This window comes from Ricinus communis, chromosome 8 (assembly GCF_019578655.1).
Source record: "Ricinus communis isolate WT05 ecotype wild-type chromosome 8, ASM1957865v1, whole genome shotgun sequence".
In the NCBI taxonomy this organism is placed as follows: Eukaryota; Viridiplantae; Streptophyta; class Magnoliopsida; order Malpighiales; family Euphorbiaceae; genus Ricinus; species Ricinus communis.
Genome location: NC_063263.1, coordinates 28,080,527 through 28,106,404, shown reverse-complemented (window position 1 = coordinate 28,106,404; position 25,878 = coordinate 28,080,527). Strand labels below are relative to the sequence as shown.

Here is a 25,878-nt window from a genome sequence, read left to right as displayed (position 1 = left end):
CAAAATGCACATTTAGAGTTTTAATAATCAAATATATTTCAAAGTAATAGAGCAATAGATAAACATAAAAAAATATGCTTATTTTACATAATATAATTTCAATCTCTTCAATTATCATAGAAAATAAGTTGAGGGGGTTCTACTTACTGTATTATAGTGGGTCTTCTTTTTTTTCCCTTATTTGCCAGTCGAGTGGCATATTTTTGAGTTCCTTTACTACCAAGCACACAATGTGACAAGTTTCTGTAAGATGGAACGAGAAAAAAAAATTATTGAAAACAGCGAGAGGCAGTTTAAAGATTTTACTCTTAGCTAAAGAGAGTCAGTTAGTCGGACATAAAGAACTAAGAGAAGCTAAATAATATTTTAGGGTAATTTACTGTCTATGGGTCCATTTGCTAACAAAGATAAATTAATTTATTGAGCATGTAACATGGAACAAAGTTGAAAGAGTTATTTGGACAACCGGCTGCTACATCACCAAAATTTAGCCGGAATTCCAATAAGTATTTTGACCTGTAATAAAAATAATAAGCGTGGTATCAAAAAAAAATTAAAAATTTAATACCAACCGAGAATAAGTGGCAAAAAATTAATACCAACAAAATAATTTATCCTAGTACTGTAAGAGGCCCACCCTAATACATCTAATGATAATAATGTTGATAATTTAGTTTTATTTACTTGTCCACGAAATTAAGTACCCTGTCCCCTCCCCACACTAGTCCTATATAAAAAATGAGCTCCCTTGAGAACTCCCAACCAGCACTTGCTCTGCTGCTACTATCAGTACTAATAATAAGCTGCCCTAGACCCAAAACACTCAAAATGGCGAAGTTATGGAAAATATTCTTATTTTATCTAGTTTGCACTAGTGTTTTTTTAGCAGCAGCAGTTTATGGAGTAGAAGAAGAAGAAACCGGTGAAGAAAAAAAGCGAGAAGCGGACAGAGTGAGCAACTTGCCTGGGCAACCGCCGGTGACTTTCAGGCACTACGCTGGCTATGTTAGACTGAGACCCAATGATCAAAAGGCGTTGTTCTACTGGTTCTTTGAAGCCCAAGATAATGTCTCTCAGAAGCCTCTTGTTCTTTGGCTAAATGGAGGTTAGCTCTTCCTAAAGCATGCTTGACTTCATTGTTTCTTATTTTCCATTTTTTATTTTTCTATTATACATGTGCACTAATTTTTGTTGCCCTTTCTGCTTTAAAATTCTATCATGAAATTGGCCTATTTGTCTTTCCACAGATGACTATCATTTTTAATTGGCCTATTTCTCAGGGATATGGTCATTCACTCTATCACCTCTTCCCAGATTATGTCTTGCATAATGTTTATTTCTGCTTGCTCAGTCTGATTCAATTTTTACATTTTTTGAATAAATATCTCAAGAAGTAGGTGTTATCATTTTTTTTGTTTGAATATAAAACAATTATAACAAAATTCATAAATATTTAAATTTTTATAAAAGAACAGAAAGTACATAATATTATTAATTTTATATGAATTAATATCTTTAATCATTAATTAGCCACTGAATAACTTGGGAAAAAATTAAAAATATCGTACATATTAATTGGTAAATAACTTTTTTTTCCCGTAAAACCTGGCTTTTTTTTCCCTGAAAAACAGTTTGATGGTTATCTCCTCCTGGCAGGAGATATGTCAGTCCATGTTGTCCAACAACGGGTCGGTTACTTTTAATGATGTGTAAAAAAAAATATTTGCCGTCATCTTTAACGGTTCTACTTTACTGGGGGCTTTGTTGGTATCTGACAACCAGTAATACCATCTCTCAATTGTTTAAAGGGCGTGACAGTCGTTTCATAACGTTTTCACCATAATTAATTAATACTATATTTCTTAAATAGAATAAATCTTATTATTAATAACTATATAGTGATTTCAAGGCTTTCTGATATATTAATTATCATAGAGAATAAATTTTCAGAAAAAAATAAAAATATTCATGTCACGAAATAGATTTTATATTGAAGAAAAAAATAAATATTTTCAACATTCAATTTTATAATCTTCATATAAATAATCACTTATAAATTTATTTTTTATGAGCTAAAGTGGAAGTTGAATTAATAATTTTTTTAATTTGTTAAGCTGTAATTTAAATTATATTTTTCAAATAATTTTTATTAGAAATAATAATTAAATCTGAAACTTTTTTGAATGAAGAAAATAACTCAATGTTGTTTTAAATATAAATAATTTGTAAAATTAATCAAATATAGAATATTTTAAACTTATATCCTAAAACAACTGAAATCAATTTAAATATACATTCAGTTCATATATAATATAATACTCTCTTAATTAAATTATTCTTCTTGTCATCTTAACCAATAATTTTTTATTCTAAATAATTGCTAACTTGATTCTTTTCACCTTCCATGTTTTATACAAATATGTAATAATTCTCAAAATTTCATTACAGTTCAAGCTTCTAAGGAAAATAATAATAATCTTCTGAGTTTGAAATTGACAGTGTATCTGTCTTGAAAAACATTAAAAGAGGTAATATTAACTTATAATTGTAAATTAGAAATTAATTATATGCCATAACCTTCTTTTTCTTTTTCCTTTTATAGTCTGCCAATAAAAAGAAAAACTAAAAAAAAAAAAAAAAAAGACCACCACATCTTTCAGTCATGCATCATTATTGCCCATAGTAGCTATTTAGTCTCTGCCAGCCTCTCCCTATGTTCTTTTGTTTCTTCTTTTATGCTGTTTTTCAAAATTTTCTACCTGCTCTTTAGCATGTGAACGACAAAAACTGGGCCCCATGCAGCATGTTCTTCTATGGAGCTTTGGGCCCATGTAAACATTTGAGTGGATCTCAACTCAACTATCGTGTCTATTTCCAATGATATGGTCATTGGTCAATGATCATAACCCAGTACTATTTGTGCATTGATAGAATCGAAGCAACTTTTGGAAAAATGTAAAATCATTTTGTCTTTTCTTTTTCTTTTTTATTTTTATTTGGATACAAAGACAGATTTACAAGAGGACACATAATGTGGTCCCTCTCTGCCTTTATAATGTGCATCCAAGCGGTAACTCTTATATAAAATTTAAATTATTTTATTTAGAATGTTAGAAAATGGTAACTTAATAAAAAGGTCAATTTATTCTAGTTGAGTTTAAGTATTGAATAAATATTTCTTATAATGAAATATATTTTTTAATTTATATTTAGATATAAATTATTAATATATTAACTTATAAATTTAGTTCATAAGTCTAAGTAGGAGTTAACTTATGAATTTAATGACTCAAACTTTATCTATTTTAGTCTCAGTTTATTTATTAAATTCATTCAAAAAATAAGTTTAGATGAATCTTTTATCTAATCGAGTTTTGGATGGTTTATAAGTGAATTTTTTAAATACTATTTATTAATGTTTCTTTTTGTTCAAAAGATAAAAAAAAATTACGAAGATATAATTTAAATTTTAGTTATATATATATAGCAAACTAGTTAAATTTTATTATTGTGTAATTTTGTTTCACAAAAAATTGCTTATTAAATTTTGTGTCAGGACCTGGGTGCTCGTCTGTAGCATTTGGTGCAGCACAAGAACTTGGCCCTTTTCTTGTTCGGAGAAATGTAACTGAGCTTATTCTTAACAAGTACTCTTGGAACAAAGGTATTGCCTTATTTTTCTGGGTGTTGTATAATTTATTTGATTTAACAATTACCAAAAATTCTTAATAATTATCTATCACCTCTGTTACGGTTTAGTGTTATATAGTATTAAGACATTTAGTTCTTGTGCATAAGCAAACAAGTAAAATACCATTCAAAATGCATTTGTTTAATGAGCAGGCTTATTTTGTTCACATTCATTTACTTAGTTGCTTATGCTATTGCTGCAATTAGCTGCAAATCTGCTATTCCTGGAGGCACCTGTGGGTGTGGGTTTTTCATACACAAATAATTCACAAGATTTGCGGAAGCTTGGCGATCGAGTTACAGCAGATGACTCGCATGCCTTCTTGATCAATTGGTTTAAAAGGTTCCCAGAATTCAAATCTCATGACTTTTTTATGGCAGGGGAGAGCTATGCTGGTACGTACCATGGTTTTCTTTCCCTTTTTACTTTTTCATTTTTTCCTTTTCATTGAGCTCTCATTATATATCTGAGTTAATCATGTTTCTTCTTGCTTTTAGATTAACACATTCTATCCTTATTGATTAGGTCATTACGTTCCACAGCTAGCTGAGCTCATCTATGAAAGAAACAAAGGAGCCACTAAAAACTCGTATATAAATTTTAAGGGTTTCATGGTAAGCCTTCATAAAGGTGATATACTGCTACTAGTTTTTTTTTTAATCTATAGAAGACCCATGAAATTCACCTAATACAAAAGAAATGACTTAAACCTAAAAATTCTTTTTGATAAATATGTCATTTTATTTATAAATAAACTAAGAAATACTTAATAGGAGCCAACTAATTTCGAATCAATAGATACAATCAAAATTCCAACCTAGGCCCCGAATATTAAGTGAAAATAGCTGGTAAGAAATACATTTAAATGGAGAATATAAACCAAGCATTACAAAGCGCAAAATGGAAACACGAAAAACACTTGCATATGAGAAAACAAAAGGAAACCAGATAACACAACCGATTATTACAGCCAAGCAACAAAATCTAAAAAAAAAGTAGTTTCCCTGCTTAGCAAGTATATCTGCCATGTGATTGTTATCTCGTCTTCTATGCATGAAGGAGATGTTATTACCAATCTGCCATGTAATTGTTGTCTCGTTTGTAGGCTTCAAGTATAATTGCTACCAATATTATTATTGGATCAATATATAAGAAAATTAATCCGAACCCGAATTCTCTTCGAATTTTACAAATGAAAAGGCCACATGCTGGAATTGCTAAATTTCTAATAGTAAAAACATTAAAGTTTGATACTGGAATGATTTGTTATTTTATACTGACCATGACTGACAATGTTGTGAAATGTGAAGTTTTAGTAAGTGGATTTCTGCAATATACACATTGAATTATTTTCGGCATGCATATGATGTTGGAATATTTGTGAAACAGATTGGAAACGCAGTTATTAATGATGAAACGGACTTATCTGGAATTCTGGATTACGCATGGAGTCATGCAATAATCTCAGACAAGCTTTATCACAGCGTAAAAGAATGCTCTAAATTGAAGGAAAGCTTCGCTGCTGCTGCTGCTGTAAACAATTGCTCTGTCCATTTTGGAGGGTTCATGGAAGCCTATTCCAATATTGATATGTATAGCATCTACACGCCAGTTTGCCTCGATGATGCTTCTCAGGCGTCTAAAAAAATCTCGGCTGGCCCTCGTCAACTCACAATGCACGTAAGTAAACCAATTACTTGTTTTGAAGAAATTATATTATGAATCCAATTAAAATTAGGAAACTTTCTATAATTATTTTGTTTAAAATAAAATAATCATACTTATTTTAGCCCCTCAATAAGATAATAGTAATTTATATAATTTGTTTCTAAAATAAAGTTTTGTAACCTGTAATTATCTAGATTATCAATTAAAATGAAATTTGCTAAAAATATTTTAAAATTTTATGCACTAATATATGAAAAGTTAGTTTAATTTACAAAAATATGAAAATAAATATCATTTTCATAATTCAACGATAAATTTTACAATTATAAAAAATTAATATTTTTTGTAAATTTGTTAATTTTTCTGTAAATCATTAAATTTCATAAAGTTATTATTTTTTTATAATATCATTTTTTTTTGCAACTAGTTTCACTTACAAAAAATTAGTTTGATTTATAAGAAAATCCGAAGAGGATTGTCGCTTTTCGTAATTTAACAATATATTTTGTGATTATGAAAAATTTAATACTTTTCATAAATTTATCAATTTTTTCATAAATTTTTTGATTTTTTCATAAATCATTGAATTTCACAAAAGTAATCATTTTTTATAATATCAATGATTTTTTTGCAACTAATAACACTTACGAAAATTATATAATTTATGAAAAAGAATAAAGAAGATTGTCATTTTTCATAATTAAATAATATATTTTGTGATTACGAAAAATTTTAATATTTTTATAAATTATTAACTTTCGTAAAAGTAATTATTTTTTATAATATTATTTATTTTATCTCAACTAGTAATACTTACGAAGAATTAATTTAATTTGTGAAAAAAATATGAAGATGATTGTTAATTTTTGTAATTTAACAATATATTTCACAATTACGAAAAATATTAGAATTTTTTATAAAATTTATCAAGTTTTTCGTGAATCATTAAATTTTATAAAAATAATTATTTTTATAATATTATTTATTTTTATGTAACTAGTAACACTTATGAAAAATTAGCACAATTTATAAAAAATATGAATAGGATTGTCATTTTTCATAAGATATTAATTATTTTCGTAACTAAGTCTAATCCTAAGAAATAACATATTAATAATTAATTAGATCTCTAATTAGATAATGATTAGTTTTCTAATTAGATAATAAATTATTTTAGAAATATATTAATTGTATTTTAATATATATTAATTAATAAATTAATTTTTAATTAGATAATGATCCTAATTATAAAAATTAATATCTCCAAATATTATACTCATTAATAAATTAATATTTTTAATTATATAATAATTTCTAATTTTAAAAATAGTAATATTAGTTATATTGATAGTATCAATTTATATAATAATAGAATTAAGTTAATAAATATTCTTAAGATAATTTTTACATTATTGTATTAATAAAATTTTAAAATTCTAAAAAGAAATTAAAGAAATTTGAAAAGATTTAATTTGTTATTATTTTTTAAATATTATAAATTAACATTAAATATTAAAAAATTTATTAAATTATATCTATAAACTTGATTTTATAATTAAAATAATAATAACGGTCATGCAACGCACAAGTAAACAACTAGTCTCAGTTAATTTTATATATAAAATAAATATTAGTTGGGAAAGCAGCACATAATAGATATGAAATAAAAATATAACTTATTAATCAATAAATTAACAAAAAATATTTTAAATTTTATGTGACAAAAATATCAAAATAAAAATTTTATATATCAAAAATTAAACATAGAAAAAAATATTAATTTTAAAAATTAATATATATATATATATATATATATATATATAGATGTTATGGAGGTTTAGGTGCAGTATGTTTACATAGAATAAATATATTAAATGAGCTATATTTATTAATAAGAAGATATGATTTACTACAAAAAGATTATGATTCCTATCTCAATTACAAAGGCTTATATGCTTTTTCTCAGATAAAAAACAAAACAGAAAGGTTTATGGGAGACGGTAATAGTGGCAATACAATGAATTACTTCTTCCTGACAAGAATATATGTCCATCTGATTTAACTCTCCACGTGCATGTTGTAACTATAGCCATCTGGTTGTCCCACTGTTTCTTGCTTTCAGGACCTCTGGCGCAAGCTGCCATCAGGATATGATCCATGTACTGAAGGTTATGCCGTGAATTTTTTCAACAGAGAAGATGTTCAGAGGGCCCTGCATGCCAATGTCACCAAAATGTCTTATCCTTACACTCCATGCAGGTAACTAGTCAGAAAAAATAAAATTATATTCCAGTTTTTCTGTTCTAGATCTAATTGTTAATCAACATATAATTCAGTTTTATTATACCCCTATATAAATAACAAAATCCCAGGTTTAATCTCATTCAGAGGTTGCTAAAAACTTTTCATAATTAAATTTTTATTTTGCACTAGTTTAGCTAATTTTCTGGAATGGGGTGAGGATGGCATGACTTCTCTTAACCCTATGTTTGGAATTTGGGGAACTAAGAGGGGAGGGAAAATAAAAATTAAAAATAAGAGAGAATATATACTTTACCCTGTTTGGGAAGAGAGGAAAATAATAAAAAAATTCATAATATATTTACTATTTTATTTTTTCTTTACTAGATCTTTTTGAAGTTATAATATTTTTTCTTTTTTATCTATAACATCAATGAAAAAGTAAAATGGATCTATTTCAACCTAGATTTAAAAGTTTAAAGAGATACTTTTTTATTGTTATTTTTATAAAATAAGCTTTTTCTTTTTAAAAAAATTAAATTTTTTAATTACTCGATTTTTATTTTTAGTATCAGGAACATTTATTTCTCTTATATTCTCTTTATTGTGTTATATTTCATGTGTTATTTAGTCATTAAATGGGTTGATCCAAATATTGTGAGAAGGATTTCAAGTTTATTTCTGCTAAAAAATATAGAACAAAGGTCTTATAGACTGTTTTAATAATGTATTGCAACTATAGATAATCATATTGGGTTTGACATATGAAAATATTTTTTTAAGAAAAAATGAAAAAATTAAATTTTATTATAATTAACGTGTTATTATTTTATTATATAAAAGGTAAATTAATAAATTTATAAAATATTCCATATTTCACTTTCCAAACAAAGGAGAATATATTTATTTTCTTTCCTTCATTCTTTATCTAAACTTTATCCAAACAATAAAGAAAATAAAAAAAGGAAAATAAAACTTATTTTCCTTCTTTACTTTCTTTACACTCCAAGAAATTTCCCAAATAAAGTGTCTTTTTATAATTAGATTTTGGTTTATAGAATTTTAGGTAATTTTAAAAATATATTATGAGCTCTGAAAAAATATTATATTTTTATTTCATCTATTTTGTTGTTAATTAATTATATTTATATTTTCTTGATTATTAAATCCAAAACTCATACGCCTTTAATCTTAATTATCATATTTTAGTTTCATGTGTTCTGAGAAAAATAAAATAGCTTTTTAATAGTCGAGCGTGAATGTCCACATATTATAAATCTCGAGACTGTAAAATTAGATATGGGACCCGTTATCGTGCCTTAAATTTCTATCACCGTCTTTACGTCTAGCAATTTGGTAACTAAAGACAAATCAGCTTTGCCCTCCCGTCCCTTCCTGACTTTTTGAATTTAGAAAAAAATTGTCTTTTCCACCTTTTTCTACAATTCATCCATCGTCGTCATTATCAAGAACCATATCAAACCAATCAGTTCAACCACCAAATAAAATAATAATAATAATAACAATAATGACTGTTCATTCTAATTTGATTTATTTCCTTTTCTTTTCTTTTATTCACAGGTATGTAAAATGTTTTCTCATAGTTTTTTAATTTTATACTTTTTGTGTTTACTTTATGCAATCAAGCGAGTTCACTGATTATGGATCTTGAAAACATTTGCTACAATCCTTCCTTGCCATATCTTCTGCATATGCTGTGATTTCCACCTTTAAGTTTTTGGCAACTTGCATTGGAGAGATTTATATTAGGCCCTAACCATTGCTAAAAGATAAAGCTTTGAGTTGAGAATATGCTGCAAAAAGGATTTCAATGAAACCAGGAGACGCTGAGAAAGACCATAGATCTCCAAAACCTTTTGTAATTAGATTTTCACCCATAAAATTTTTAGAAAAAATATTAATGTTCTTCCAAAAACTTTTTATATTCTTATTTCAATATATATATATATATATATATACCTAAATTTTTTAACTTTGTTCTTTTATTTTAATACATAAATTTTTTATTTTGATAATGTGTATTTATTTTTACATAATTTGATATTTTTTATTAATTTATTAATTAATAAGTTACATATTTAATTAAATATTAATTTTTAATCCTAAAAATGCATATTAATTATATTTTTAATTTTATAAATTAAAAATTAATTTTATAATTAGATAATTATTCTAAATCTATCCTAGAAATAACATATTAATTACATTTTAGTAATATACTAACTAATAAATTAGATTTCTAATTAGGTAATGGTTCTAATCCTAAAAGATCATATTTTAATTATAATTTTAATATTATATTACTAATAAATTAATTTTAAATTATACAATACTTTTCAATTCTAGAAAATAGTAATATCGATTAATATTGATAGTATTCATTTACATAATACTAAACTTAATTAATAAATATTTTTAAGATAATTTTAATATTAATACATTAATAAAATTTTAAAATATTAAAAATTTAAGGACAGTTGAAAATATATAATTTGTTTTTATTTTTAAAAATATAATAAATAAAATATTAAAAATTAAAAATTAAAAATTTTGTTAAATTATATTTATAAATTTAATTTTATAATTATATAATAATAAAGGTTGTGCAACGCATTGAAAAACAACTAGTTACATTTAAATGCAATATTTATACTTATATTAATTTTAGAAATTTTAAATTTTTTTGACATATGGATTTATATTTTGACATATAGAATTGTCGTTGTGCACTTATTTTTTATATATAGAATTCAAGCTTATGTATACTTTTATGGTTTTCCTATTAAATTATTGATTAATAAATTACATTTCTAATTAAACACTCATTCTAATATTAAGAAATAAAATTAGTTATATTTTAATATTATATTAACTAATAGATTAGTTTTCTAATTAAACTATGCTTCTAATTCTATTCTAAAAAATAGTATATGAATTATATTTTAATATTATATTAACTAATAAATTAATTTTCTAATTCAGTAATGATTCTAATTTTAAAAATTATATTTTAAATAATATTTTAAATATTATATTATTAATAAATTAATTTATTAATTATTTAATAACTGCTAAATCTAAAAAAGTAATATTAATATTAATAATATTAATTTATATAATACTAAAATCAACCAATAAATATTTTAAAATACTAACAAATTGGACATTTATAAATATTTGATTTTTTGTTATCTTTTAAATATTGTAAATAAATATTAATATTTAAAATTATATTAAATCTTATTTATAAATTTAATTTTATAATTAAAATAATAATAATAATAGCCATACTGTATAGTTATGCGACTAGTATTATTAACTTTGAATTTAAAACACCATACTATTAATTCTACTTATTAATGAAACAAAATTTTTGACCTCCTATTGTTTAAGTTCTAGTTACGTTATGTTTGATTAAAATTTATTAAAAATTTTATTTTATTTGAGAAAAAAATATTGAGAGAATGTAAAATAAAAATGATAGAGTGGAAAGAGATATTTTAGTATTATGGAATATATTCACTTGCTAATGTGAATTTATTTAGAATTTCTATTAATTTTATTAGAATTTAATTTAATTATTACCAATTCATACAAATTTAGTTATGTAGAATTTTAAATTAATTTTTATTCATTCAAAACATAAAAACTTTAGATTTGTAAATGAATTCATAGATATTACGAATTTTAACTAAACACACATTAATTGAGACTTTAAAATTCTATTAAATACAGTAATTTTGATGTTTAAATATTACAACAAAAAAGACACTTAGAAAGGAATATAAATCTAAGGTTAAATACATATTCATGCCTCTAAACTTATATCGATTAGTTAGTTTAATACTATAACTTTCGATTTAATCTAATAAACACCTACATTTTTCTTTTCTTTTTTAATATTTACATACTTTTAACTTTCAATTTCACCAAACATACACCTAAATTTTATTTTTTTGATAATATTTAAATACATTTGTGCAGTACATATAGACATATTGAATAAAGATACATATTAAAAATACTAAAATATTATAAAAAAATAAATTTAAATGTTTATTAAATTAAATAAAAAGTTAAAACACTAAATTGATTAAATGACTAGAGTTCAACACCATATGCATTTGATTTAAGTCTTATACGATTAAGATATGTAAAGTTCAACCATAACTTGTACATATATTTCATTTGCATTTATGAATGGCAGCCATGTCATTGAGAAGTGGAATGACTCGCCGGACACAGTCCTGCCAGTCCTTCATAAACTCCTGAAGGCTGGAATCCGTATTTGGGTCTACAGGTACTCTTCAATTCAATCCTTCTCTCTTTCTTCTCCGATCATATTTGTATATTATTGTTGTGTATTGTTGAATTTTAAATTCAGATCTGCCAATAATAATAGATAAATCCAGATTCAAAGTAAAAAGGAAATAAAGTACTTATCAAATAATATAAAGAGAATTGAGAATATAAGTAAATACACTTTCTATAAAAAAAAATAAAAAAGTATGTAAACATTCTTTTAATATAAAATTTATTAAAATTCCAAGAGAGAAAAAAAAAACAATTTATATCTCATTCTGATTTTTTTATAAAATTTAATGAAATTCAGGCTATGAAAATTATGGGTATTTTTTATCGCAATTCTAATTATTTGATCATTGATCAATTCTTCTGCTTTGCAATAATTAGCAATTAATATAAAAATTCATTTTATAATAACTAACAAAAAATGATTAGTTTTTATAATTGGTATCAAAACAATACGGAATGGATTCCAGGTATGCAAACTTAAATTGATTTCTCGAATAATTGCAATTTAGCTTGAATAAATGAGTTCCCGCCTACAGTTAATATACATAGAATTAGGCCATGAGATTTTACATGAATTTAATATATGCAAAAGATCAAATGTCAAATTTAGTGCCCTAATTTTCTTCAGTTTGAGAGAATTTGGAGACCAAAGTTCCGTAAAATATACAGCTTGTTTCTAAACAAATGGTTTGCAGAATTGGAAATTCTATGTTATAAGCTTTCTAGTAGTATATGAATGACCCTAAAACGAGACCTGGAGAGAAAGTAATTGAAAAGTAAAACTCTAAGGATGGTACGTAAGTGCAAAGGACTGAACAGCAGAAGAACTAACTACACCACCAAACTCATGTCACTCTTCTAGGGTACTAGGCGTGTCAAAACACCACCTTTCCTATGATATAAACACCAACTACACCACCAAACTCAGAAAGGTTAAAAAATAATACGAACTTTATATCCCGTATCCACGTCCATAATGTATATATATATTTATATATAAAAATATAAAATAGACTAGATATTTTATAAAACTGGACTTAGTATTTTATAAGTCCTATGTAGAATTTCAATAAAACAAAAAATGTGATTTGATATAAGAACTAATGGTCTCCTAGTCTTACAAGGATTAGGACTTCATAAATATAAATTTCTATGACTTGGTCTTTAAAACTCCTAGTTGTACTTGAATTTGGACTTACTCAATCCCGCATTTCTCAACTATGACAACTCGGTATGTGATGCTCGGTTATCATTAGATGTTCGACCAATTATGGTTGATCATCATTGGATGTTCAGCCTACTCTTGTATGCTTGGCCGATTCTTGTATGCTCGTCCTACTCTTGTATGCTTGGCCTATTCTTGTTTGCTTGGCCTATTCTTGTATAATATACTCTTGTATGCTTGACATGCTCGGCCTATATTTTTTGTCCTATATTTTTCGGCCTTTATTGTTATCATTAGCCTTATACTATAGTGATAGAGTATTTATGCATAGTAATGAATAACCTCTCAAAAGATCTTGATATTAAGGAGATTGGTCAGCAAGCTCGAAAAGATATTGTTTGTTGAGATGCTTTCCTAAGATTTCTTAATCACTTTGGATGAACTAGTATTATGCACTTCTTAGAGCTTGGTTACACATTTGGATGAACTAGTCTTCTACTGCCTAATGAGCTCGTGTAGTTCTTCTCTAAATGGGCTCATATATTTTTACTCTCCAATGGGCTCATGTATTATTGCTCTTTAACAAGCTCATGTATTGTTGCTCTCCATTGAGCTCATGTATTTTTCTTGCCAATGATCTTGCATACTTCTGCTCTACAATGAGCTCATGCACTTTTTGTTCTCTAATGAGCTGATTATTGATGCTCTCTACTGAGCTCATGTATCTTTTCTGTATATTGAGTTGATATAATTTTGCTTTATAACGAACTAGGTGTGCTTAGATCAGTTATTTTAGGATCAACACTTTTGATGAGCTTAAGACCAACACTTTTTATATGCTTTGGTGCTCTCTCATAAGCTTTTAAGATCAACAATTCATTATGTGCCTTGGTGTTCTCTCAAGAGCTTTGGAGATTGATGCTTTATTATGTGCCTTGATGATCTCTCATGTGCTTTGAAAATCAACACTTTATTATGTGCCTTAGTGCTCTCTCATGAGCTTTTGAGATCAGCATTCTGTTATATGCCTTAGAGCTCTCTTATGATCTTTAGAGATCAATATTTTATTATACACCTTGGTGCTTTCTTATGAGCTTTGGAGATTGACACTTTGTTATATGCATTGGTTGTCTCTCATGAGTTTTTGAGATTGATACCTTGATATGTGCTTTGGTGCTCTCTCATGTGCTTTAGATATTGTCACTTTGTTATGTGCCTTTGTGCTCTTTCATGAGCTTTATAGATTGGGCACTTTATTATGTGCCTTGGTATTCTCTCACGAGCTTTGCAAATTAACACTGGATTATCTACCTTGGTGCTCTCTTATGAGCTTTTGAGATCAACACTTTGTTATGTGCCTTAATGCTCTCTCATGAGCTTTGAAGATTAACATTTTGTTATGTGCCTTGGTGCTCTCTCATGAGCTTTGGAGATCGACACTTTGTTATATGTGTTGGTATTCTCTCATGAGCTTTTGAGATCGATAATTTGTTATGTATTTTGATGCTCTCTCATGAGCTTTGGAGATCAACATCTTGTTATATGCCTTGGTGCTCTTTCATGAGCTTTGAAGATCGACACTTTGTTATATGCTTTGGTGCTCTCTCATGAGCTTTGAAAATCAAAACTTTGTTATGTGCCTTGGTGCTCTCTCATGAGCTTTGAAAATTTTAAAAATCAACACTTTGTAATGTGTCGTTGTGCTGTCTCATGAGTTTTAAAGATCAATACTTAACATTGTTTTACTCTTATTATCATATTCAAGTCCTCTCCTTACTTGTTTAGATTGGTGCCTTGTGTGCCCATGTGCTCATCTTCCTTCTTTTGATCCTTTTTATTGTATTGTATTATGATTTCTGTTGGAGCTAAAGATCAATAAGTGAGATAAGTGCAATACTTACTTCTTGATGCTGGATGAGCTCCTAGATGAAGAACATCAGTGTCTTTGTTTGTCGTCATTAGCATGTGATTTGATTTCTAGAAAGACTTTCAATTCTTTTAACCCACAAATGGCACTATTTGATAACTTGGTTAAAGAGATCAGCTATCAATAAGTTCTTCAAGTCAGACCCGTGCTTTAGAATATCTGAATGATGGCTAAGTCAGTGATGATGTTTTCAATGTAAGTGTATTTTGATTGTAGAAGAATAAATCTACTTGACATGTTGTGTCTCAGTCCTTTATATAGGGACTGATGGTCTCCTAGTCCCACAAGGAGTAGGACTTCATGAATATAAAGTTCTATAATCCTATTAAGATTAGTATTACTGGATATACGATAGAGTCCCAGGTCATGCCAGATTACTTAGTTAGAGTACGCCCATGATTTAGTCTTCAAGACTCCTAGTTTTACTTGGATTTGGACTTAGTTAACCCCACATTTCTCGGCTATAATAACTCGACATATGATGCTCGGTTATCATTAGATGTTCGACCTATTATGGTCCGCAATCATTGGATGTTTGACCTATTGTTTTATGCTCGGCCTATTCTTGTATGCTTGACCTATTCTTGTATACTCAGTCTACTCTTGTATGCTCGGTTTACTCTTGTATGCTCGGTCAATTCTTGTATGCTTGGCATGCTCAGCCTATATTGCTCGACCTATATTTTGGTAATTTATCAATATCCAAGTTTTTCTCCTTCGTTGGCACCATCAAAAAGAAGTAGAGACAAAATATGTCCTATAAATATGACTATCCAACAAACATATAAGAGATCCTAAGAATATAAGCAAGTAGGAAAAAATAAAAGTTATAAGATGGATGAGGGAAGTGGGTTCAAAGGCATCGAACATTAACTTGAAGCTTCTTAATACTGCCATCAAGTAAGAGAAATGAGAATTAATATTTTCTTTGAGGTGATTGGATTGATCTGAAGACTTAAAATTTGGCATCAAAGTATGATGTAAGTTAGTGAACCATGTTCGAGGTGCTAAAAAAAAAAGAAGGCATCCAACTTATCGCTTAAAGGGATAAATTGCTTCTAAGATGTCTGGTTGACATATCCTTTATCCTTATTATTGGTAGCTTCTTAAACAACTCGACCTATGGAGTCTAAGAATTAATATTCCAAACTTCTTTAATAACCTTTATTTTGATCAAAGTAATGATGTTGATGAGATTGCTCTTACACTTAGGAAGAGGCGAGTATGGTATGTCATGGGAGGGTGACAAAGTTGCCAATGGAGATAATATTTCGTATGGGATGAGTCGCAATGTAATAAAGTTAGGAAGCAAAGAATCAACTCGAGGCTATTGGAATATTCTTACTTTTAAGCTAGGCTCTGATGTGTCCTTGTTTGACTTGGATTAACCTAATAAATACTTTTAAACATAATGTTCTAACCCCTAATATATAAGCCTAATAATATTTGTTAATGTATATAAGCTTAAAAATTGATGCTTTAAGCCTTATTTTAATATTTACTTACAAGTGTATTTGTATGTGACCTAAAAAGTTTCTATTATATTGGCAATAAATTATGAATTATGAATTGAACCGTTCTAATTTAATATTAATTTTCTAAGTAATTTAATTAATATTTTATAGATCAAGATTGGTGTCTAGCAATTTGTCATGACCATCCAAATATTCAAGCAGCATTAGCGCAAACTAATCAACCTTATTTTAAATAATTTATCAAATGTAGTTCAATCCTTTCATTATCCTTATATCCTAATTGGTTTGTAGAGTATAATTTCAAGTGTTAACTTTATAATTGATTCGATCATATATGTTTCGATACAATGTCATTAATCTTTGATTAAATATATGAACCACATTCATAATTAATATGTTCATCTATTTTATGCAAGGGTTTTACCAAGTTAATACATTATCAAAAATTTATAGGATATGGTTACATGATATATTATCTTGAGTCAGGAGTCTATTATTGACAGTCTTATTATCTCCACATGAGATAGTATCAAAGTATAATAGTTCTCATATGAAATTAATATATTATCTCAAGTCTAAGAATTACAACTTGAATATGAAAATTTGTTCATAGGCGCATGATAAATTTTCATATGCATTACTTTATTAGGGTCTTATTCAATATACTTTTTCTTGTAATAAATATTCATATGTTTTATTTCGATATTCTTTTACCTCAATCATATGAGATCGATTGCTTACTTCCAAAGTAAGTGATAAACCAATTGTGATATTGTTTAGCATTTAACTAGTATCCACATGATCTTAATCAATATCTCCATCAAATATTGATTGTGAATGAGAATCTCATAAATTTATAATATTCCTTATATCATATTATATATTCTTTGGAATTTCTCTATTAATTTAGTTATGCAATGATAAAAAAAAACTTATAGAATTGAATAATATCTTTTGATAAATAGAAAGTATGCCAAATTTAACTAACAAATACATTAATAAATAGATGGTTAAACATAACAATTTCAATTAATTGTCAACACCAAAAGGACATTGATACATTTAAGATTCAACAAGCTCTATGTATGCTAATTGAGGAGAAGATTTAAATTAGAAAAATATATCCTCCAGTTATATAAAGTCTTATTAATAATGAAAGTTAAATTTATATACGAGATTTTCTACTATTTTTTTAAAATTAGGTGAGAGCTTTTCTAAATACTTTGTTGAAAGAAGAGAAGACAAGTCAAAAGGAGTGGTCTTAGAGGCTGCACAAGCCAGCTTGCTTGTGCAGACTGCTCATCACAGACCAACAAGGGAAAAAGGAGCAACCTTTCCTGCAAAGCAGGAAAGGTCACTACAACCTTTTCCACATTGAGAAATATACGTTAAAAGGCAACTGTTAGAGTAGGATCTTAACTTGTATATATAACAATGAACAATTTGTAAAGAATTAGAATTCCATCATATAATAAAATCACAGCTTCATAAAATCTTCATGGTATCAGAGCAGGTAACCATCCTGTAATCATCATTTACCTACCAATATGTCACAAACTGATCACAAATTAACCAACACCATTCTCAAAGGAAATCATAATTATTTCGAATGGTCCAAATCGGTCTACATTGGTCTTAGTGGTAGAAGGAAGCTTGGCTTCATCACAAGCACAAAGCCAAAGCCAAAGCCAAAGCCTGAGAGACCAAAAGCCCCGACAGAGCATGAGCTCGAGAAACTGGAAGAATGGCAAACGACAGACCACATGGTCATGTCGTTGCTCACCAGCACTATGGAGCCACAAATTGCAAGGCTCTATATGTTGCTGGAATCATCAAAACAGTCTGGGATAAAGTAAAAAGCCTATATGGCCATCAACAGAATTTTGCTCATATCTTTAACCTTAAACAAAAATTAGCAAAAATCACTCAGGGCACAAAATCAAGCTCGCAGTATGCCACATAAATATTAACATGATGGGAAGAGCTTCAGAACTACTTACCTCCGTTGATAGATGCAGAGGAAATTTAAAGAAGAGCCGAAAATGATCTTGTGTACACCTACCTGGGAGGATTAGACTCAAGCTATGAAAGCTTGAGGTCTCAAATCCTCCTATCCACTGACTTACCAAAAATTGACACTGTTATTGCGATTGTGCAACACGAGGAGACTTGAAGGACTCTAATGAACCTTCGGCTCACTCGAACTCACTGAAAGTCAAGCGTTCACATCGCGTCGCCCCAATACCATCGAAGGAAGCCAGACAAGGGGAGGGGCAAGCACGAGCAAGCGATGCGACCACTGTAAAAAGCAGGGTCACCATCGCGCCCAGTGCTGGCACCTTCACCCGCAGCTCAGGACAAGCCGTGGGTGGGAAAGGGGGAGCGGCGAAGGAACAAGGAGAGGAGGAAGGAGAAAGCCCGAGGAAAACCCTAGGGAGAAAAGGGAATATGGAGGCTCGGCGTCATATGCAAAAAATTATATGACGCCCCGACCCGACTCCCTAGGGTCACCTCGACCTGACCCACGGGAGCAACTCAGTTCAGAATATCTGGACTTGACCTGACCCGGTTATAATGTCTCCTGGTCAGGCCTGGCCCACTAGGCCCAACAGGCCCTCCAGGCCAGCAGGCCTAGCAGTCCCAATAGGCCCATCAGGCCCAGCAAAAGCAGCAAGCCCAAGTGGCAGATATGTTAGCACAATTATAGGCCTTGGTTCTTCAACCCAACGGGTTCGGGTCAACTCAACCCGACGGGTTAGGTTCGGTTCAAACTGCCTTAAATTCCTTATAAAATTTTTTGAAACCTTGTCAAAATGCTTGGATTATTGACTCAGGTGCAACAGATCACATGACCTGGGATCCAAAAAATTTCAAAAAACTTAATTTTGTCTCCGATTCCCATCATGTGACTGTTGCAAATGGAGATAAAGTCAAAATTAAGGGATATGGCACTTCAAATTTACTTGACTCCCACATTGAAAATATTTTATATTTGCCTGAATTTAAATCTAATCTTTTATATGTGGGTAAAATTACTTGTGATTTAAATTGCAATGTTATTTTCTCACCTACTTTAGTCATATTTCAGGATCGAATTTTCGGGAAGACGATTGGTGAGGGAAAACTAGAAAATGGCCTTTACTACCTCCATAATCCACCCAAGAAATGCCTTTTGTTAACAAACCCTAACCAAGGCATGTTAATGCATCAGCGGTTTGGGCATCCCTCCTATAATGTTTTAAATAAATTATTTCATTATAACTTAAATTCCAGCAATTGTGATGTGTGTAAATTTTCTAAACACACTCGTTTACCATTTTCTTTATCCTCCAGTGTATCTGAAAAAGCTTTTGATTTAATTCACTTTGATGTTTGGGGACCTGCCCTTGTTACATCCTATAGTCATTTTAGATATTTTGTCACATTTATTGACGATTACTCTCGTACTACCTGGGTTTATTTACTAAAAGGAAAAAATGAAGTTTTGTCTCGTTTCTAAAAATGCTTTAATTTCATCCAAAATCAATATAATGCTACTTTAAAAAATTTTCGCTCCGACAATGGCACGGAGTAGATAAACCAAAATTTCTCTACATTCTTTAAACAAAAAGGTATTGTTCATCAAACCACTTGTATCAATACCCCTGAACAAAATGGTGTTTCTGAACGTAAAAATCGACATCTTCTCAATGTCGTTCGTACTCTCATTTTCCAAAATAATGTCCCTTCAATTTTTTGGTCGGATGCCCTCTTAACTGCTGCCTACCTAATTAATATACTTCCCACTGCCACTTTAAAGCATTTGAGTCCTCTAGAGGTTCTCAAAGGCAGAAAAATCGAATTAGGTCACCTTAGGATCTTTGGCTGTGTTTGTTACATTCACATCAACCGTCATCACAAACTAGATAAAAGTTCTGTCAAAATTCTGTTTCTAGGATATTCCTCCACTCAAAAAGGGTATAAATATTCTGACCCCTCGACTCACAAAACCTACATCTCTCGAGATGTCACATTTATCGAGACTGTTCCATACTACACCGCTCAAAATCGTAGTAATACTCATGGGCCATGCACGTTATTATTTCCGCCTAACTCTGATTTTCATCTTAGCAGCCCTACTCTGGATTCACTACAGGGGGAGCCATCTCCAATCTCAAGGTTAATTCCTTTAGGGGGAGACAATACAGTTGAAGATACAGCTTCTGAAATTCAACCTCAACCTCAAGAAGAAGCAATCACCTTGAGAAGATCCACTCGTCAAACTAGACCTTCTCTAAAATTAAGAGATTATGTATCTCATTCGGTGACTTATCCTATCCAGAGTTTTATTTCCTATACTACCATATCAAGCCAATACCCCAGCTACTTAAGCCAAATCTCAACCCATTCTAAGCCAACAAACTTTTACGAAGCCAATACCAATCCTAAATGGTGTAGGGCTATGAAAGAAGAACTTCAAGCTTTAGAAAAAAATGACACATGGAATATTGTACCTCTTCCTCCAAATAAGAAACCCGTTGGATGCAAGTGGATATACAAAATAAAGTATAACAGTGATGGGACTATTGAGAGATACAAGGCCAGACTAGTCGCTAAAGGCTTCACTTAAACTTACGGAGTTGATTGCCAAGAGACATTTGCTCCGGTTGCCAAGATGAACACTGTCAGAATTCTCCTTTCAATAGCAACCAATCAGGGATGGAGCTTATTCCAAATGGAGGTCAAGAACGCCTTTTTACAAGGAAACCTAGAAGAATAAGTTTATATGACTCTTCCCCCTGGCCATGAATCAGCCACAGATGCTTCCCTGGTATGTAGGCTAAAAAAGGCTATCTATGGCCTTAAACAATCTCCAAGACCATGGTATGCAAAACTCAGCCTCTTTTTATTAAAAATTAGTTTTACTAAGTGTGATTCTGACTCTTCTATGTTTGTTAAACACAATCATACACATACCATCATTATTCTAGTGTATGTTGATGATATCATAATAACAGGGAATGATGATCAAGGTATAAAGGATGTCAAATAAAGTCTAAAGAAAGAGTTTGATATCAAAGACCTTGGGCAGCTCTCTTATTTCCTAGGCATAAAAATGGCAAAGTCTACGAAGGGTTTATTCCTATCTCAAAGGAAATATACTCTTAATCTATTAAAAGAAACTAGAAAATTAGGAGCAAAACCTGCCAACACTCCGATGGAAATCAAAGTCAAACTCAATCTAGAAGATGGAGAACCTCTAGCCAACATAGGATATTATCAACACTTGGTAGGAAAACTAATATATTTAACTGTCACCAGACCTGACATATCATTTGCAGTAAGTATGGTAAGCTAGTTCATGCATGCCCCTCGTACCAGTCACTTAGAAGTTATAGACAGGATTCTCAGATATCTAAAGGGAGCTCCATGACAAGGAATCTGGATGAAGAATAACAATTCTAATTCTATAGTTGGTTTTTCTGATACAGATTGGGCTGGAAGCTGTGATAGAAAGTCAAACACTGGTTTTTGTGTCTTTGTAGGAGAAAATTTGGTGACATGGAAAAGCAAAAAATAAAGCATTGTTGCAAGATCTAGCGCAGAAGCTGAATACCGTGCAATGGCATCTACAGTTAGTGAACTCATTTAGATCAAGCAAGTCCTCAAAGACATGAAAATTGAAAGCAACGGGCCTATGACGATGCATTGTGATAACCAAGCTGCCCGCTACATTGCTTCAAATCCTGTGTTCCATGAACGAACTAAGCATATTGAAGTTGACTGCCACTTCATCAAGAAAAAAGTTCAAAAGGGAGAAATTGAAACTCCTTATATCAAAAGTCAAGACCAACTAGCAGACATCCTTACAAAGGCTCTTGACAAACAGAATCATCATTCAATTCTCAGCAAGATGGGTTCAATAAACTTATATGAACCCACCTTGAGGGGGAGTGTTGAAAGAAGAAAAGACAAGTCAGAAGGAGTGGTCTCAGAGGCTGCACAAGCCAGATTGCTTGTGCAAACTGCTCATCACAGACCAACAAGGAAAAAAAGAGCAACCTTTTTTGCAAAGCAGGGAAGGTCACTTCAACCTTTTTCACATTGAGAAATATACGTTAAAAGGCAACCGTTAGAGTAGGATCTTAACTTGTATATATAACAATCAATAATTTGTAAAGAATTAGAATTCCATCATATAATAAAATCACAGCTTCATAAAATTTTCATACTTGAGAATTGATAAAGATACATCGAATTTAATTCTAATTAATCGTGTTGCTTGAATAACAATCGCATTCATGAACGATCTTAAGTATAATTCCATATTTACATATATAAATACTAAATATAATTTTATAAAGGTGATAATCATAAATGAATATGTGTTGTATGCGTTTTATATTGCAATGTAAGGATATATATTTTGAGAAATATATGTGATTATTTTCTCAATTAATATTCTCTATGTGGTTAATATTATTTTTAATGCAGTTATATTTAGTATGTATATTATTTAGTGCAGATAAACATAAAACGTTGAGTGCATTATATAATACTAAATGTACAATTTAATAAGTGTATGACGCAAAAGGTATATCAGACAAAATATTTTCCGTCTCATATAGGTAATTGTCTTTATATATTTTATATATATAAAGATAATATAATTTTAAATAAATTTGGATTAGATATTTAAAAGCTCTAGTTTAGATGCAATTATTTTGATTGGTGAATTAATTAAATAAGATAAAAAAATGAATTATTATGTGATTAAATGTGAATAGTCCTACAATTCACTTTATCTATCCTAATGTGCAAGGTGGAGTTCTATAATAAAGAAAAGTAGATATAAGTATAATATAGATATTTTCAAAGTTAGGATATATGTTCGATAGAAGAAGTTAGAATTATAACATACCATATACTTTATACCACGTGTGCATCACTCGACTAAGAGAGTAATGGAAGAGTAGATTCTTGTTTTTCAGTAAAATAATCTCAAATTTGTAGACTTTTTTGATATTTTGATTCAATATTTGTTATCTTAGAATGTAGTCAATAGTCATAAATGATTTAGTTGAATTAAAATGTAGATATCTTAAAAGGTGAAAAAACCATTCTAGTATTATATTTATTTGTATTCACGACCCATCTTGTTATTATATGATAAATATAATTATCATTACAAAGAGTATATTGAATAAGTTATAAAAAAGAATGATGTATAGTCTTTAAAAGAGAGATCTCTAAAATACTTAAGTGCAAGTGAATGGATATGGAATACAACATACATATACTCTATTAAATATTTGAATTGTTATATGCACATAACAGTTATAGTAATGATCTTTCAAAGATGCTAATTTTATGGTCTATTTCCTATATGAATTTAAAAAAGAAAAAGAAAAAGACATTATTCTAATGGAAATATAATGATATTGTAAGATCCATTATGTGAGTAGAAGATGTTAAATTTTGATATAGAGTCCGCGAATAGATCCTGATCTAAAATATAAGAAATAGGATAACTACTAAAACGTAGTTACCATGTAACTTCTAAAAAAAAAGTTCCAAGATATATTTTTCTTTAGAAAGAAAATTATAGAATATAAATAGGTATTGTTAATATATGTTTTAAGAAAAAAATGAATCTCTCTAATTTATTTATAAAATAAAGGGGATCAGGTTGTGACAATTGTGAGCAATCTCATTGGTAATTTTACTTTTTTGATCGATGATTAATTCAATCTAAATAATTTTACTTTAAAAAGAATTAACAATTGATATATATTTATTATATAATAATTGTAACCAAAAGAAATTAGTTTTCATTGCATATATTCAGTTGAATGTGTAAATCACGTAAGATAATAAAATATTATATGAGATAAACTTAGAACACAAATGTAAATATGATACTAAATGGTTTATCAATAATTACTATATGTAAACGATTGTACAAAATTGAACTTATTATTTCTTTCTTAAGACAAATAAGTAAAAAATCTTAAATGAACTTTTTAATAATGTTGTAGTGGAGACACAGATGGAAGAGTGCCAGTGACATCAACAAGGTATAGCATAAATAAGATGGGATTAACAATAAAGGAAGAATGGAGGGCATGGTTTCACAAGAGTCAAGTGGCTGGATGGGTTGAGACATATGAGAGTGGGCTCATTTTGGCCACAGTTAGAGGTGCAGGCCATCAAGTCCCTCTCTTTGCACCCCAACAATCTCTCTCTCTCTTCTCCCATTTCCTCTCTGCCAGACCTCTACCATCATTAGCTTAAATTGTGTTATAACAATATTGATATTTGTTGTTTTTAAGATGCACTTTTTTTTATTTACATTGTAGTTTCTCTTTTTAATTTTTAAGTTGGATATTGGAGGATTCAGAACTAGTCGTACCTCACTCAACCCACAAAAACAAAATAACAGAAATTAAGCATTAAAAGAAATTTAAGATACATTGCTAAAATTAGCCAAAATTAAATTAATACTTAGTCTACTAGACCTTGTATAGAGATTCTTTCTTGAGAAGGATAAAAAAGCATACTGGAGAGGTGCTAATGCTTTATTTTATTAGCATCATGATTATTTTTAGGCTCAAGCTATTGAAAAGTAGACTCATTATTTGAACAAGCTCATTTTGAGTCAAATTTTACTAATAAGTTAATAAATTAAGTCAAGTGTTGTGGTGGGTCTAATGGTTTATAAAAGGAGTACAAAAGTGGAGTATTGATAGTTAGCATCAAGATAGGAGTACTTGGCACTTTGTAGAGAATAACTATAAGCTGAGATAATAGGGCTCTAGTTACTGAAAAATAAGACAAGACTCCAACAATTATCAAGTTATAGTTAACTTGGAGTACTGTATAAGTTGAAGAAAAAGTGAAGGACAAGTAACAACAACTGAGCAACCGAATAACGAAATACTTAAACTCAACAATAACATGACAAAATCTACAGCAAGCACTTCAATCATTCAAGCACTTCTATTTCTCAAGCTTTATTTATTTCAATTCATTTACATTTTGAAATTCAAGCCTTGTTATTTCAATTCAAGCATTTCAATTCCAACTCGTTATTTCAATTTCATTAATGCAATATAATTTTCTTTCAATTAAAACCTTTAGCTTGTATTGTCGATATAATTTTTGTAACAAATACATTATTTCCAATGGTATTTAATTAGGATCTAAGAAAATTGTGGTAAAGGAGCTTAAGGACTAACAAGTAAACTGATAAGAAGTTAAAGACGTAATTCAATTTCTACAATTCATGTACCACACATATGTGGCAATGCTCAACACAATCTTTTTTGCCAATCTTAGCTCGCCAAATGGGACACATTGTTAAGAATGCCATTAACTTCCAATTTCTTTTTTAAAG

General features: G+C 29.1%; 1 protein-coding gene across 4 annotated transcripts; it reads left to right on the top strand.

The window, feature by feature from the left end:
- Positions 1-707: 707 nt before the first annotated feature.
- On the top strand, positions 708-24,887 carry LOC8271887 (serine carboxypeptidase-like 35). Of its 4 annotated transcripts, none has more exons than XM_048378078.1 (8): positions 708-1,105; positions 3,557-3,664; positions 3,898-4,086; positions 4,217-4,305; positions 5,081-5,371; positions 7,482-7,618; positions 11,829-11,921; positions 24,532-24,567. In XM_048378078.1, exons 1-8 carry the CDS (start codon positions 739-741, stop codon positions 24,563-24,565), a joined length of 1,308 nt encoding a protein of 435 aa, XP_048234035.1. In that variant the 5' UTR covers positions 708-738; the 3' UTR covers positions 24,566-24,567. The 4 variants fall into 4 exon arrangements, with proteins under 4 accessions (XP_048234035.1, XP_048234033.1, XP_048234034.1 ...); XM_048378076.1 differs by lacking the exon at positions 24,532-24,567 and adding an exon at positions 22,028-22,705; XM_048378077.1 differs by lacking the exon at positions 24,532-24,567 and adding an exon at positions 19,591-19,827.
- The last annotated feature ends 991 nt before the right edge of the window (positions 24,888-25,878 follow it).

Bases quoted from the DNA above. Each gene is read 5' to 3' on its own strand.
- LOC8271887 (XM_048378075.1), top strand. From the start codon at position 739: ATGAGCTCCCTTGAGAACTCCCAACCAGCACTTGCTCTGCTGCTACTA. The intron at 4,306-5,080 runs GTAAGCCTTCAT...TTTGTGAAACAG, and splicing joins TAAATTTTAAGGGTTTCATG to ATTGGAAACGCAGTTATTAA. The intron at 5,372-7,481 runs GTAAGTAAACCA...TCTTGCTTTCAG, and splicing joins CTCGTCAACTCACAATGCAC to GACCTCTGGCGCAAGCTGCC.